The sequence below is a fragment of the Pteropus alecto genome, unplaced genomic scaffold, assembly GCF_000325575.1.
Source record: "Pteropus alecto unplaced genomic scaffold, ASM32557v1 scaffold38, whole genome shotgun sequence".
Taxonomy (NCBI): domain Eukaryota; kingdom Metazoa; phylum Chordata; class Mammalia; order Chiroptera; family Pteropodidae; genus Pteropus; species Pteropus alecto.
The window spans coordinates 962,325-977,888 of NW_006442512.1; the positions used below are offsets into that span (position 1 = coordinate 962,325).

The following is a 15,564-nucleotide window of genomic DNA, read 5'->3' on the forward strand; positions in this document are numbered from 1 at the left end:
GGGAAAGCACTCCGGGGGTGCTCTTCCACTCATTCACTAAACACAAAATCAGAAGCCAGGCAACACTGATGCTGGGGCTAGCAGAGAGCAGGCAGTGCCTCTAGGCCCTAGAAACTCTGCAATAATATTGCCTTTTCTCCTCCTGTTTGGGACAAGGATGATGTTGTTGCCTGGTATGGAGCCAAGAGGAACAGGGCCCCAGCCTGAAGCTGTTAGGTAGGAACTAAATCCAGGGCCAGATTTCCAGGAGGCAGACCCAGGAAGTTGAAACACCCAAATTCAGGAGTCGGGATGCCTGGAGTCCTGGTCCCAAATGGTCAGGTACCTACTCTCAACCTGGGGGCTCTTGAAAGAACCACTTCCAACTCTGAGTTTCCTGCTTCATGAAAAGTAGGAAGGGTTGGTTCTATACGACTTGCAGGATTATTTTGAGGCAAATGATACCATGGAGTTGAGGATCCCTCCTGCCTTGTGAGAGAGTCTGGAACATCTCTCCCGTACAGACTGGGTTACTGAGGCCCTGCCAGGCAGAGAAGTTAAAGGTTGTAATGCCAGTGGGCACAAAGCCAATGTAGAACCTTTGGTTGGTGCCTCTCAGACCAAATGGAGTCCTGAGGAGACTTCAGAGGCAAAAAGACCCCAAAACAGCCTGTGGGCTGGGAGCATCTGTCCTTCCTCCTGGGCCTGGTGTGAGGAACCCCCATCAACTTTTGCAAGGAGAAAGGGAAAGAAGTGAGCCGGCTAGCCCAGCCCTTTCTTTTCCTAGAGGAGGTCTCCAGAAGACCTGAGTCAGAGCTCAGGGGATCTGGGCTACTCTGGGACTTTGTCCCAAATCTCCAGGGTGGGGCCTGGGTCTGTCGTGGGTGTAAGGGTCAGACATGAAGAGGAGCAGCTGGCATGGGCCCTTTAAGAGGTTAGGGGTGGAGAGGGGGAGCAGACTGGGAGCCTCTGCCTGAAAACTGAGCGCGGGTAGGCGCCAGCCCCGCCCCTGAAGTTAAGTAGGCGGCGGGCGCCCCGGAGCCCAGCGCGCGCCAGAAGAGCTGAGTTCTCTCAACTCGCGACTTTGGCGTACAGATTCGGGATCCCGCTCCACTCCTCTCAAGTCCTGCAGCTCGCGGCGATGCACTCCGGCCTGCGGCCCCGGCCCCCAGCCCCAGTCCTGGCTCTGGCTTTGACTTGGGCTATGTTGGTGGAACCAACATTTGCAGGTGAGTAAAGGGCCTGAGACCTCGATCCAGACTGGTGGGAGCTGTGAGGGGTTCTTTAGGTAAAGAAAAGAGACAAGAGGGCCCAGAAGTGGCCCCCAGACCAAGAGAGACAAGGAGTCTGCCCTGCCACTCCAGACTGGTGTCTCTGGAAGTTCAACCAGGGGTAGATGCTGCACCCCCAGCGATAGCTCTCCGTCTTGGGGTTACATGGGCTCTGGTTGCCTGAGCTTGGCTCCAGGATGGGATTGCCTAGGGCGTGGCTCTACACAGGATTGTCCTCTATACCCAGTGGGTCTGCCCCAGTACAACCTGGGCTCCCTGCGCTCAGCAGGCTTTCTGTGACCTCTTAGGGTGCCCCAAGGATACCCACTGACAGCAAGAAACGTGTACCCCAGCCTCAGCCACCAAGGCCTGGAATTGGGAGTGCTACGAAGCTCAAAATGGGGGGAGCCACCCTGCCCCACCCTGTGCTGAGGGGTTAAGGCACATGCACCTCAGCCTCCACCTCCTCCAGCCTCCTCTGACTTCCTTCGGCAGCCTCCCAGTTCTGCTCCTGCTCCTACGCCCCTGGTCCCCAGGTGCGTTTTCTGTCTGGCCTCTTCACCAGCACTTTCCTCCTGCCCTCTTCCTCTCCTCCTGTCTTTTCTCTCCTCACTGAGAAGGCCTAGAGGCAGGGCTTGTGTCTCTTTCATATCCTGTGCCCTCAGCAGGGGCTTCTCCCTCAGACAGCTTTGGGCAACCCCTGCCACACCTTCCTGTCCCAGGCATTGGTGGTTGACCCCAGCAGAGACTGAATGCCAGTTTGCAATCTGAGAGGTACTCGGATGTCTCCCTTCTTTGTCAGGATGCCAGAAATCCCACCATTGTAATATTCTTCCTTTGGTTAAGGTACAGTCTAGTTATGCCATGAGAACTGTGGCCTCGGGGCCCATCAGTCATTTCTACCCATGTATGAATCAGTGCTTCAGCCTACAGCTTTCGGGACCATTCCCAAGAACAATTTTGAGCAGAGGAAGGGCCCGAGTCTCCCTTCCAAGGGCCCAGGCCACACCCTTCTCCCCATCAGATGAAGAAGCCAGTGCTAATCACGAGGTACCCAGAAGAGAAATGAATCAGGGAAGAATCCCCCCCACACACACAGACACACACATATGCACTGGCATGAGTCAGAGCTGAATCCCCAGGGACCCTGCTCCCATCCCCAGGAACCCCATTCTCCAAGATCTCAGGACCTGGATATTGGGCTGGGCCTCTAGAGAGTTGAGAAGAGGGCATCTGAGGTGACTGGGGAGGCCCACTCATCTATCCCCCAGCCTCCAGCCAAGAGGAAGTTTCCAGCAACCCCACCTCCTTGGGCTTCAACTTCATGCCCCTCTGAAAACCTCCTCAGCATCAACAATGTGCAGACATGGTGCTGGGCAATGAGGAGTGCACAGAAAAGCATGGGCTAAACTTGGATTCATTCCAGAGGCAGAAAAACAAATTAAAACTCAAACAGCAATTCCTGTCATGTCTACAAAGATCTAGATGAAGTGTATGGAGAAGAGAAATTCAGAGGCAAACTGGGTGGGTTAGAGGGTGATGCAGGAACCAAGTCCTGAAGGATGGGAAAGGGTTAGCAGTCCAGGCAGGGGCTCGTGGAGCAAAGGCCGTGCAAGGGGAACAAGCAGAGGGATGTTAAGATAGGAAGGCCAGCAGCCTGGCTGCAAGGCACATTTTGAGCAAAGCCAGGAAGGGTCATTGCACCAAGGCACAGAAACCTTAAATGACAAAATGCAGCCCATTGCCTACACTCTGTTGGCAATGGGGAGCCAAAGAAGATTTTAGAGAGGAGAGTGGCATGGTACCAATGGGGCTTTATAACGTTAAGCTGATCCCTGCCTTCGGGAAGGATTTGGAAATGGGGAGGGAATGGCTGAGCTGATCCTCTCCCCGTCCCAGGTAGCGCTTCCATCCAAGAATCCATCTCTGTCACCATGCCTGGCTTAGCTCCCTGTCCTGATCTCTGCAATAGGGGCAGCCCCTACCTGAGAAAGCCACCACTCCCACTTCTCCTGGACACCCTGACCCCAAAGGCCCTCAAAGTCTAGGTAGAGAGTGAGACATGCCAGGCTGCTCTCCCTGCACTTGTCAGCATTGCAGTGCATCCAGGTCAGGGGACCTGAGAGTCAAGCACCCTTGAAAACCATCTGGACCAACCTTGGTCCAATTGTACAGACAGACTGAGGACCCAGGGTGGAAGCAAAGTGCTCTAAGTCTCACAGAAAAACTCAGCTGCCCAGGAAGAGCTCTTGGTCCTATTTCGAGAGAGTTCCCGGCTTGTGTGGGCTTGGGCCACTGTGACAGTGTGATTGATAAGTGTGGTGTTCAGCTCCTTCTGAGCACTGTGGGAGGCCCTCAGCAGAGCAACAGGCATTGAGGAGATTGGGCTTGAGCTGATGTGGAGATGGCAAAATCGGGAGATCAGAGAACACAAAGCATGTAGTGCCAGTGACTCCTGCATCTCTTCCCTGGCCTGGCATAGCTGATTTTGAAAGGCAAGAGGTGAGGGGCTGAAGTGGGACTCTGGCAAGGAGCACTTGGCAGGAAGTGTTCCTGTGTAACCTAGATAGGGGCTCTGAACTAATGGGGAGGGGATCAGATACAAGGAATTGAACCAGGGCATACTCTGGTGGATGATCTTGAGAGGACTAGTGATGCTGGAGACAGCTCCCGAGCCAATCACATGTTACCCTGGGCCTCTGAGGCAGGGCAGGGGCCAGGGCTCTTGTCCCAGCCCCAAACACCGCCCCCCTCCACCCGCTGAGACTCTGGAAAAGCTGTTCCAGAACTAAGTATAACTTAGCTCCACTCCCAATGTTCCCCTGCCAACCTGGGCAAGACAAGAAGAGCCTTTCAGTGCAGTCTCCTGGGGGACCCAGGAGGGGGCCACACTAGGTGGGCCAGGTGGGGCTGGCATTGGCTAGGAGGGGAGTAGGGCATGTGGGGAGTTCTCAGAGGAAGTATATATGCTCCATCTGGGAACTGGGCGTGCTGCCAAAGACAGGGCAGGCAGGGGAGAGGGAGTTGGAAATAGCTCTGACATACACTCTCACTAGTGCACACAGATGTGGACTCGCACATGAGTATACACAACCACATACACAGCCAGCCACACTCACAGACCTGGGTGGATAGCTGGGGCCAGGATCCCAGGGTGGCTGCTTCCTCCCTACCTAGAAATCCAAGCCCCGTATTTCAGAGACCAGGGACTGGGTTGGGTGTTGCCTAGGGGGAAGGAGGTAGGAACATGGCAGGGGTGCTATGCTGAGCTGTGGCTCCTATTTGGTGCCAGGAACAAATGAATAAGGGGGCCTTTAGGTCCAGGACTTGATCCTGCTCCCTCTGCTACTTTACTGCCTGTCCCCCAACTCCTGGCCCTATCTAGCTCCCCTTTTGCTTCCAACATGTCCACTGCCCCAGCATATGTCCAGTTCTTTAGAGTCTTCTAGAGTTAGGCTCCTTCTCCAGGTGCAGGCGTAGGCTGTGTTTCCAAAGTATTGTATTACCATTATTGCTGAATGTGTGGGAGCAATTTTTGAATGAACTGAATTGGTATGAATAATTTTGTACTTGGATTGTCTCTGGGATAGGGGCTCCTAGCTCCCTCTGATTCTCAGGAGGATCTGTAACTCCACAAACAGGGGAGAGGATGCAGCTATCTAACAAGGGCACCTAACTCTAGCAACCTCATGTGGGGGCACTAAGCATGTTGCTATTCAGACTCACAGCCCTGAACTCAAGAGACATTCTCATTTCATAGTTGAGGAAACCGAGGCTCAGAGAACAGGAGGGACTGGCCTCAGGTCACTCTTTGGGCACACAGGCCATGGTGTTCCCACTCACCCCACAAACAGCTGGCTTTCCCAGATCAGACCAGCTGGGCAGCCATCCACCTTGGGCTCAGGCCCCTGGCAGGGGAGAGAGAAAGGTCTTCAGGTAAGAGACAACTTCCTAAGGCCCCCAGAACTCCCCCTACCTGTCTAGCACCCCCCCTCCAAACTCTCCCCACCTTCTCACAGCATAAGCAAATCCTCTGCAAGAAAGCCCCACTCCTCCAACATCTGGGATGCCAAATGAAACACATTTATCTCAGATGTAGAGTAATGGCTCTGAGGCTGTCGGCAGGGTGGCTTGGCGGCATGGTTCACCAATGTTCTGGACAGTGCCTATCCTGTTGACCATTCCTTCCTCTTGTTCAGTTCCTACCCACACCCTGCCAGCTCCCAGCCTTCAGAGGAGCTGATTCTGCCAGGCCTCCCAACCATTGCTCACACTAAACCATTTCAGTGTGTGTCTTTCTTGTGGCTTAACTGTCACGGTGGGTCAGCAAGACCGCCTCACCTCCCAGAACTTACTTCAGACTCCCCATGCCCCATGGTCCTTAGGGAAACCAGGGCCCAGAGAGGGGTAGCTATTTTCTCAGTCACAGAGCAAGTCTTTAGCAAGGCGGGGGTTGGGCCTCTCTGCTCTTTGTTCCCATACCCTGGTTTGGGTGTGACCTTGCCTGCAGGACCAGCAGCTCCCCAAGGGCAAACTTCCCATCTGCCTTTCTTAGGGGTCTCCACTAGCTTGCTGCACACAGGACTGGGCCCACAAAGGAGCATTGAGATTACTGAGCCAAACAGGGGTTTCAGACTGTGCCTGAGGTGCTCTAGGAATTTACGTTCCCATATCTGGGAATATGGGATGCTTGTCCCACCCCAATTCATACATAGCAGCTCCATGAACATGTTTATAGACTGGGGTTTTGTTTTTGATAAAGTGTTCTGTGGCTAAAAGAAAAAAAGAAAGAAAGACTTAAAAACCAATGAATTGCTTTGAGTTAAAACATACTAAGAGCGGAGGAGATTCAGGTCAGATACAAGGAAGAACTTCCTGACTTTCAGAGAATCCAAATCATAGTCGATACCAAGGGTCCCTTGAAGTTGTCCATCTCCAGGTGAAGCAAAGTCTGGGGGCCTGAAGGCAGGGAACAGAACACAATCCCAGCTTCATCCCAGCCAGGCCTGGGGCCTGGCCTCTCCTGCCCCAGCATCCCACTCCTGCCCCTCTTGGAACCAAATGAAACATACCTAAGTATCCAGGTAGGTAAGAGCCACATGGTACCACCTGCCTACAGGCCCAGAGGCACTATGACTATGCTGGGCCCTCTTCCCCCCAATATATCAGCCTCCACATTCAAGGTGGTCTTGTGTCCCACAGTCTGGCTGATGAACTAGGCCATCAGATAATAATCCACAGCCCCTGGCACCCTTCCACCTTTGCCCAACCCGTTCCCTGCAATTGGTTTTCCCTTTTTCTCCCCATCCTTCAAGGTTCACCTCCAGCACCACCACCCCTGGGAGCCTTTCCAGCCATTGATTTCTGAGGCCCACAGCCTGGTCTGCCGCCCTCCTGGGGCCCTGCCCTCCATCTCTGTGGGGTTATGGGCCTTTCTTCCCCTACCTTCACCAGGCCTCTGCCCCCTGGTCCATGACCTCCATCAGTGTGATGCCCAGTAGGAGTGCATGTGAGTGCATACATGTGTGTATGCGCGCGCACGCACACACACACACACACACACACACACCATTGCTCAGCAGCCTGGCTCAGGATCCAGCAAAGAGACTGTCCAGCCTTGGAGCCAGAGGTCCGGGGGAAACCCCCAACTCAGGACACACAGCTCCCAGCTCCACCGCTAAAGCAGGGCCTCTGGTCTGGGCCAGCCTCCTCTCTGGGGACACAGATGGGGCTGGGGAGAGGAGGCCAACTTCCGTTCCCACCTAAGAGCAGCCCCTCCCACGCCCACATTTCAAGAGGGGGCAGCTATAAATATCAGTGGGCCCAGGATGCTGATTCCCACGACAGTGACCCCTCCCTGCCCCCTTTCCTTATGTACAGTGGCTGGGGCTAGGCAGGCTTCAGGCCCAAACACACACATGCGCGCACACACAAACACACACACAAACACACACACGCACACATACTTCCCACTGGATCAAGGAAGGAACAAATTCCCCTTTTGGGGCATCTTAAAGCAGCCAGCTAGAAATGAGCTCTCCTTCCACCCTCAGTTCTGACTCAGGCCCCACCTCTCCCAACTGTGAGTCCTCAGCTCTGGGAAACTCTGCAGGGCTAGGGTAGGCAAGAGGCCAGGCACATAACGGAAAAAAACACAATGTTAGAGAGTTTAGGATCTAATTTCAGCCCTACCACTGGATGCATAACCTTGGGCAAATGACTTGGGCTCTCTGAGCCTCAGTTTTCTCCTCTCTAAAATGGAGATAGATAGATAGATAGATAGATAGATAGATAGATAGATAGATAGATAGATAGAGATAGATAGATAGATAGATAGATAGATAGATAGATAGATAGATAGATAAAGTGAGGATAAATAATTTCTACCTCCTGTGCTCTGAGGATTAAAGCCCTTCGCCTGGAGTAAATGCTCAGTAAGTGCCTGTTCCCAAGGCTGCTGTCACTATTATCACCATCTCCTTCTGGAGTGGGGGCAGCCCAAGCAAGATCGGGGCTCCTGCTTAGGAATCTTCAAGCAAGGATCCAAGGCAAGGGATTGGATGAGGTGGCCCTGTGAGAAGATCTGTGTGGGACAAAGTGACGTGGAAAATGAGGGGTGGGCTCCTAAGGGAGCTATTAGCTGCTGCCAGCCTGCCCAGGACCCTTTAGAAAGGTGGTGGGGGGAGAGGGGGGTCTGCATCTGATTGACCCACTGGGCTGAGGCCCACACACCCCTTCCACTGTGAGAAGAAGCAGGACAATTTCTCCCCGCCCCGCCCCACCCCGCCCCAAAGCCTAATATGCCCTTGGATGGAGATCATTGAGCCAGAGTGCAATATAATCAATGTATACTGAACAGATGACCAAATGAAACCTGTCAGACCTGTCCGGAGAGCAGATGGGTAGGAATAAAGAGAAGAAGCAGACACCAGGACCTCCTGCAGGATGGGAAACCTAGATGCCTGTCGTCCCTCTCTGTCTGTCTGCCCCTCGGGGTGCTGTGCTGGAGGTAGGGCCAGAAGACCAGGACCATGAGATGGCTCAACTGCCGGAATTCCCATGGGGCTGTTACCAGCACTCATTAAACAGTGGCAACTGCATCATGAAGAGCAGAACCCAGACTTAGGGTGTGGGGGACCCTCTCTGCCCTGGGCTGCTTGGAGCCATGAGGGCGTTGGTGATAAGTCCCTATATGTGTAAGATCAGAACTGGTGGAGGTGAGGGGAAGTGAGACTCAGGAAAAAAGCAACCGGGTGGAGTGCCAACCAGAGGGACACTCTAGATAAGAGACTGGCCAAGTCAAGATCCCTGTGTGTGGGCATCCTCTGCATTCATCCCCGTAGAGATAACTCTTCTCAACAGAGCTTTGGGCAGAGCCCAGCCAGCTCCCCAGATGTGTACTAATAGAATCCAGGTGCCAGCCTCTGGCTGAGTCCTCATATCTGGGCAGCTGGTGCCCACACACTTCCAGCTACCACTGTGGAGCCCATTTGAGCCCCTCCAGGGGCAGTTACAGTCATTTCTCCTTATCCTCAGGGGATATGTTCTAAGACCCCCAGTGGATGCCTGAAACCACAGATAGTAAGGAACCCTATATATACTATGTTCTCTCCTATAGAGGCACACTTTGTTTTATTGTGCTTCACGGATAATGCAGGGTTTTTTGCAAATTGAAGGTTTGTGGCAACCATGTGTCAAACAAATCTTTCAGTGCTATTTTCATATTATGGATAGCATTTTTTAGCAATAACATATTTTTTAATTAAGATATGTACATTGTTTTTTGGACATAATGCTATTACACACTTAATAGACTGCAGATAGTGTAAACATAACTTATATATACTGGGAAATGAAAAATGTATATGACTTGCTTTATTGCAATACTCGCTTCATTGTGGTGATATGGAACCAAACCTGAAATATCCTCAAGGCATGCTTGTACATACATTCCTTTTCACTGAAAGGAAGTACTTTACTCCTCTTTGGCATATCCAAATTGCCAGCATCACGACTCTTGCAGTTTGGGACCATTATTAAGTATATAAGGGTGACTTGAACACAAGCACTGCGATACTACAACAATCTGATCACTGAGTCACTAAGTGTGGACGTGCTGGATAAAGGGATGATTCATCATGCTACTCAGAATGGCACACAATTTAAAACATGAATTATTTCTGGAATTTCCATTTAATATTTTCGAACCATGGTTGACCATAGGTAACTGAAGCCACAAAAGGCAAAACTACAGATAAGGAAGGACTTCTGTACTCAAATGGGGGCCTGTCCCTCCAACTGTTGACAGCCCTGGGGCAGGGGAGATATAGGGACCTGAGCCAGCTGTGTAGCCCTTGTGTGGGATACCTGGTCCTGCTATGTGGCCTTGGACAAACCTCTGTCCCTCTCTGGGCATCTGGGTAGGATTTTCGGTCTCCAAGGTCAGCTCTAAAGTTCTGAGCTCAAGCTTCTTGAGAACAGGACAGGGGACTCTGCTTCTGTCCAGAGAGAGCCAGATGCTTGTCCTGGGCCACACAGCAAGGCAGGCTGGGCCAAGATGGGATTCAAAGATGGGGCCCAGCCTGCCAGAGCTCCCTGGCATGGGGAAACCGCTTTCCTCTGTGGCACGGAGCCATGGGGCATTCCCAGAATGAGCGCAGCAGCTCCTCTCCATCCCAGATCCCATCTTCCACCCACTGGCCCTAGCCGCGCCCTGCCAAAAATAAACTCAGACCACCCCATCTTGTACCAGCTAGACCCACCCAGCCTCTCCAGAGCCAATTGAGTCACCGTTCAGAGCTGCTCCTTTTTTTAACTGTCTGAGTCACCAGTTGTGGCTGTGGCTCCATGACACATGCCCCAGGCTGCAGCCCCCAACAGCCCAATGAAGGGAAGGGTCTGAAAAGAGGCTAACTGCAGGTGTGAGCTCAGGCCAGAGCCTCAGCTTGTAACCTCTCCAGGCCTGGGTAACTTACCGTCTAGCAAACTAAAGCCCAGACCTGTCCCCAGTGGTCCTGGCACTACTCTGCCCCATCTGCCCAGGACAGTCCTTCAGGAATCTTGGTGACAAAGCCTACCTGTGTCAGCTCTGCCCCCACAGTATTTCTTTGCCTCCAAATAAGTCTGGGCCTTCCACCCTGAGATTGCCAGGAATAGAAGGTCTCCAGGTTGTGAGCCCTGGAGGGTTGGAGTGGTAATGGCCTGGTTTTCTGAGGTGAAGACCACAGAGATACCTAATTCCTGTCCTTCCTCACTAGATCCAACTCAAACTCTGACCGCTCTGCCCAGAGTACCAGGAAGACTTTCTATGGGACAGAAGCCCCCACTTCAAATCTTCCCTTGCTTTCTCTATGTCCCTTTCTACTCATAGAGTCAACTGGGCTGCAGATGTCTTCCCCCAACCCTCTCTCTCTCTTTCTCTCTCTCTCGCTCTGTCTCTGTTGGCCCCATCTCTCTGGCTCTGCTCTATTTTCCTTCCTTTACTCAGTCCTGGTGGCAGTCTGAAGTGCTCCCTCTGCAGCCAGTACCTCACCCTCCACAGGTCCTTCTCTGCCTTCCCAATAGACATGACACACTTCACCTCCACCCATTCCCACAACGGACTCTGGGACCCAGGGAAAAAGTTTCCATTCCCCTCACCAGGTCCCCTCCTTCCCCTGTCCCAAAGCACAGCTACATCCTGTCCCAGGGAATGTCAAGATCCCACAGGCACTTCCTTGGCGGCTGAGAAAGGGGGGCAGGGGCCTAGGAGGCCCCACTCCCTAGCCCCTGCGGAGCCTGCACAGCTTCAAACCCCATCCATCTTCTGTCTGTGACTATGGCCTCCAGCTATAAATAGGGGCTCTGATTCTATTTTCTTTAAAAACAAGCACCAGACTCTGTCACCACAGGCCCAGAAAAGCACACCCTGGCTGGGGCAGTCCTCACCATGCCCTGGCCATTATATCCAGCCCCCTGTCTCTGTGCACTGGGGCCCTGGAGGGCAGAGGGGGACTGAAAAGAAACTTGAAGTTGAGACAAGGTTGGTAGAGCTGGTGCACCCACGGCCAGCAGTCAACTAAAGAATATGGCTGCTCCTCTCTTCCTATTGGGCCCCTCCTTCTGTTCTTCTTATCTTCCTTTCCCAAGCAGCCAGCATCCCCAAGACTCAGGGTGTTAATGGAGAGAGGTGACAGTGACACAACTCTCCAAGCTACAGTTGAGTGTCTTTGCGCCCCCAATGCAGAGGAGCTTTGGGCTGTGGGGCAGAGTAGAGAAGACTTCTTTCCCGAAGGAGCATGAGAGCATTTCATAGGCTGAGAGGAAAGAAGAGCTTGCCAGGTAGCAGACCCTGAGCAGACGCTGGGAGTAGGTACCTGCCACATGTGGATGGAAAACAATCCGAGGTCTGTTCAGGGCAGCACACGACATATTCAAGGGAGGTGCACAGGATAGCCTGTGGGGCAGGGGCAAGGTCACCCAGCGCCTTGTATCAGTGCCATGCTAGGGGTTGGGACTTGACTGTGGGGCAATGGGGAGCCATCGAAGGCTTCCAGACCAGGGAGGATGGTGAAATAACTTTTATTTTAAGTTAACTGTGGCTGCTATTAGCAAAATGAGGCAGGAAATTCATTAAGCCAGGCAAGGGATGGTGGCCATCTGCCTTGTGGGATGGCACAGAAGTGCAAGAGGGAGAGATGAATTTGAAAGAGAATTTAGGGGCAGGATGGGTGGAACATGGGGTGGGAGGAGGGAGAATGTCCAAAATGACTTTCAGATTTCTGCCCAGCAGTGAGTGGGTGGTGGAGACTTCACTGGATGGGGAGAGATGACACTGACTGGCTTGAGATGGATGGGCTTCGGTTTGGGGGTTCCTAACAGTGTTCTTGGTGTAGATGTCTAGGGAGCATTGACAGGTGGGCCCAGAGCCCTGGAGAGTTGGTACCAGAGACAGAGATGTGGGTACCAAGCAAAGAGGCAATGCCTGAGCCAGGGAAGAGAGATGGACTAGGGAGTGAGACAGGGTGGGCACAACTTGGCAGTGCTAACGGGCCGGAGGGGGTCCACAGGGTTGGTGGGGGTGCTGGGCAGGAACCTATGCCAAGAGGAGTTGGGATTGTCGGGGGGCAGGGGGTTGTGGAGCTCAGTATGGAGATCTCTGGGGCACCTGGTTAGCACAGAGGCTACTAACAAGGACACGGGGGTTGCCTGATCCACCCTCCTAGGTCACACCCTCCTGCCAGTACACGACCAGGGAGGGAACTTGCTACTCTGCTTGTGTGCTGTCAGATCTGCCAATAGAAAATCCCTCATATGAGCCAAATGTCACCTCCATTTAATCTTTGTATTCCCTTAGATGCTGATACTTCCTCCATCAGTACATGCATATGGTCCTCCTAGACGATCGATGCCCTAAGCACAGGACACAGGCCCTGGGCCCTGTCTTCAAGAGCTTCTAGTATGGCCCAAACTGTGGCCCCTTAGGCCAAAGGTGGCTCTGTTGTACCCACTATAGTGACCACACCTCTCCACCAGCCACTTCCTGCTGGGCCAGGTGGGGCTGAGCTGGCCTGGGGCCAGATGTGTATCAGTCTCCCTATCCAGGTCCCCTTTCACAGATGGAAGAACTGAGGCCAGAGTGAGTACAGCAGCACGTGGCTTTGAGTGTAGTACTTGTGTGACGGAGGGTGGCGGGGGGAGATCCCTGACCCAAGCCTCTGCTGCTCCCAGTCTCCTGGACATGCAACATCTGTTTGTGGGGTTATCCCACCCCTTCCCTCTATTTCGGATGGGAAAACTGAGGCAGAGATAGCAGTGATTCTCCTAGGCACGCAGCTTATTGAGCACAAGCTGGGCCAAATTGGTCTAGGCCTCTGTCCAGACCAACATTTATGGCTTCTACTGTCCCCATCCCTGTCTGTCTCCAAGCCCAGTCTGCCAGGCTCAAGGAAGCCCTGAGACACCCCCCCCAACAGCCTGCCCTCAGCGGTTTCTCATCCCAGCCCACAGAGGGGAGACTCGAGATGAGCAGCAGGCTTCCAGCTCTGAATTCTGTCCTGGGGGGGCTGGCCTATCAGCCACTTCGAGGCAGGCTTCTCATCCTGGGTGGAGACCACACCTCCTGCCTCTCCAGCCTCTTCCCTAACCTCTAAGACCCCAAAGGACATGGCCAGCACTTATCACTGGTTTCTGGAACGTGCCATCCTCAGCCACTCCTGAAGATCCCTCCCTGATCCACCAGCCCCAGAACCAGACCCCATTCAGCCACGCTGGGAGAGGCCAGCTGCCAAACCACCCATGGAAAGCAAGTGTTTGCCCTTCCTTCCTCACTCCCTCCCCCTCCCACCCCTCCAACCCTGAAAGAGGAAGCCCCTAAGACAAGAAAGGAAAAACTCTGTCTTCCCCAGGCAGGGGTCCAGCTCTCACACCCAAGCAGATGCTCCGCTTCTGCTTCTGAGTCACATGCAGCAGCCACCATCCTTCTGTGTGCACACCCCTCCCTCATACCCATAGTGCCAGGCTCAGGAGCCACACCCACAGGGGCTTCAATCCCACTCTGCCACTGCTCATCGTGAGGCCCTAGCACAGGTGACTGCCCTCCTTGCCTCAGTTTTCCCACCTGTAAAATGGGAGCTATGTCACAAGGATCCTGCCGGGGGTTGGGAGTTAGGTAGGCCCCATGCCAGACACAGTCTCTCACTCTGTTTCTTCCCTCCAGAACCCCTACCTCAGCCTCATCCACTGAGATGAGGGTCCCACATTCCCTCCAGGGCCAGGAAGCCAGGGGAATGGGGATGTGGAAGAGGGCCTAAAAATCCTCCCTCTATAAGGAGGAAAATTACAAGGCAAGAAAAAGCCTCTCAGAAGGGCTCCAAGCCACAGAAGCCCCACCCCTCCACGCCTTGGGTCTAGGGAGCAGCAAGACTTCCACAAAGTGTCCACTGTGGGCCCTGCTTCCTCCCGCCCAGCTTCCAGCCTGGGTGGACTCTAAGCTACTTCTTCCAGCAAAACCTCTCATTTTCCCTCCACTTCCTCTGTGCCTCACATGGCCCCAGGGTCGGGACACATGGCCGGGAGCCCAGGGCACCAGCCCTTCCCCATCAGCATCTATGGACCAAGCTCAGCATCTCTTACCCCACTGATTCCCCACTTCCTCTCCAGGGGAACCCACCTTCCAGAGGGGGTTCTTAAATTGGACATATTCCCCAGTGTATGCCCCTCGTGTGGGTGGCCTCCAGACATTTGGTTAGAGGACCAGTAGCTAAGGCCAGTAACCAGGGTCAGGACTCAGCCAATAGCTAAGGAAGCTGTTGTCCTGCCCTGGCCTCCTTAACCTGGTAACCAAACACGAGGTCAAGTACCCTGAGAGTGGCTCTTGTGGCTCAAAAGTTCTCCAAGAGAGGAGGAACTGGGCCATCTTGACCCCAGCTGAGGTCTCTAGTATTGAGACATGGAAGTGGTGGTCTGTCAGTGAGTGCAAGGGCCTGATGTTCCTACACCCTGGGACAAGCACCCTGTCTCCCGAGAGGGACAGCTGCTGTTTCAAGTTCCCTGTGACTTTAAACTAACCTAAAGTTGTTCCTCTGGCTGCTGCTTGCAGGGCAGCAGAGGAGCATGGAATCAGCAGCCCTGAGTTATGGACTCGATCTGGAATCAGGGACATAGATAGTGAGCGCTGCCAGTCTGCAGGTGGGTGAGCATCTCCCAGGCAGCCAGCCCTAGCAGGTGGTGAGCCATCATCTAGCCTTGGCTCTTGAGACTCCAGTGTCACCCCTGCAGGCAGGTTACATTGTCCCTTTAGTCCAGCCTGAAGTCTGTCTCTGTAACCTTGCCCCATGTTACTTTTGAAGGTAACAGGCATGGGGGAAAGTGAAAGTGTGGGAGGGCTGAGCCTTGGGCGGTGGGGCTATGGGACATGCTGACAGAGGAGCTGATACCTAAATAGACATAGTAACAGCTTCTCCCTTGCCCAGGAGCCCAGGGAGAGCTGGGGAAGGTTATGGTCTGGTGTCCAGAGCCAGACTCGGTGTACCGTACCATATCCTCCATTGCCACGCACTCATTCCTACTGGCCACCACTGTTCATTGGTGCAGGGGTCTGCAGTGCTCTATGAGACTGAATTCTCATATCAGCATATTTGCTCTTCCAGTTCTGCAGTGGGAGGGAGCATCATAGCGTGCATTAGCCCCACTGGGTTCGAAATCAGAGGGAACTTTCCACCCTACCCCAGACTCCTCAGAGGTTCCCTGGCTTGGGGCCAGAGCACTAGAAATCTGGCCTGAGGTTCAGAGGACCTGGTGACCTCAGGGAGGGCCCAGCTGCAGGGGAAGGGCA

At 53.6% G+C, this 15,564-nt stretch overlaps 1 protein-coding gene across 1 annotated transcript in view; it reads left to right on the forward strand.

Annotated features, from left to right (window-relative positions):
* Positions 1-805: 805 nt before the first annotated feature.
* Positions 806-15,564, forward strand: part of CSPG4 (chondroitin sulfate proteoglycan 4) — a 36,118-nt gene continuing 21,359 nt past the window's right edge. Inside the window, exon 1 of the mRNA XM_015597739.2 lies at positions 806-1,208. Within this exon, the coding sequence (XP_015453225.1) occupies positions 1,121-1,208 (88 nt within the window). The 5' untranslated portion in view covers positions 806-1,120. The remainder of the gene's footprint in view (positions 1,209-15,564) is intronic.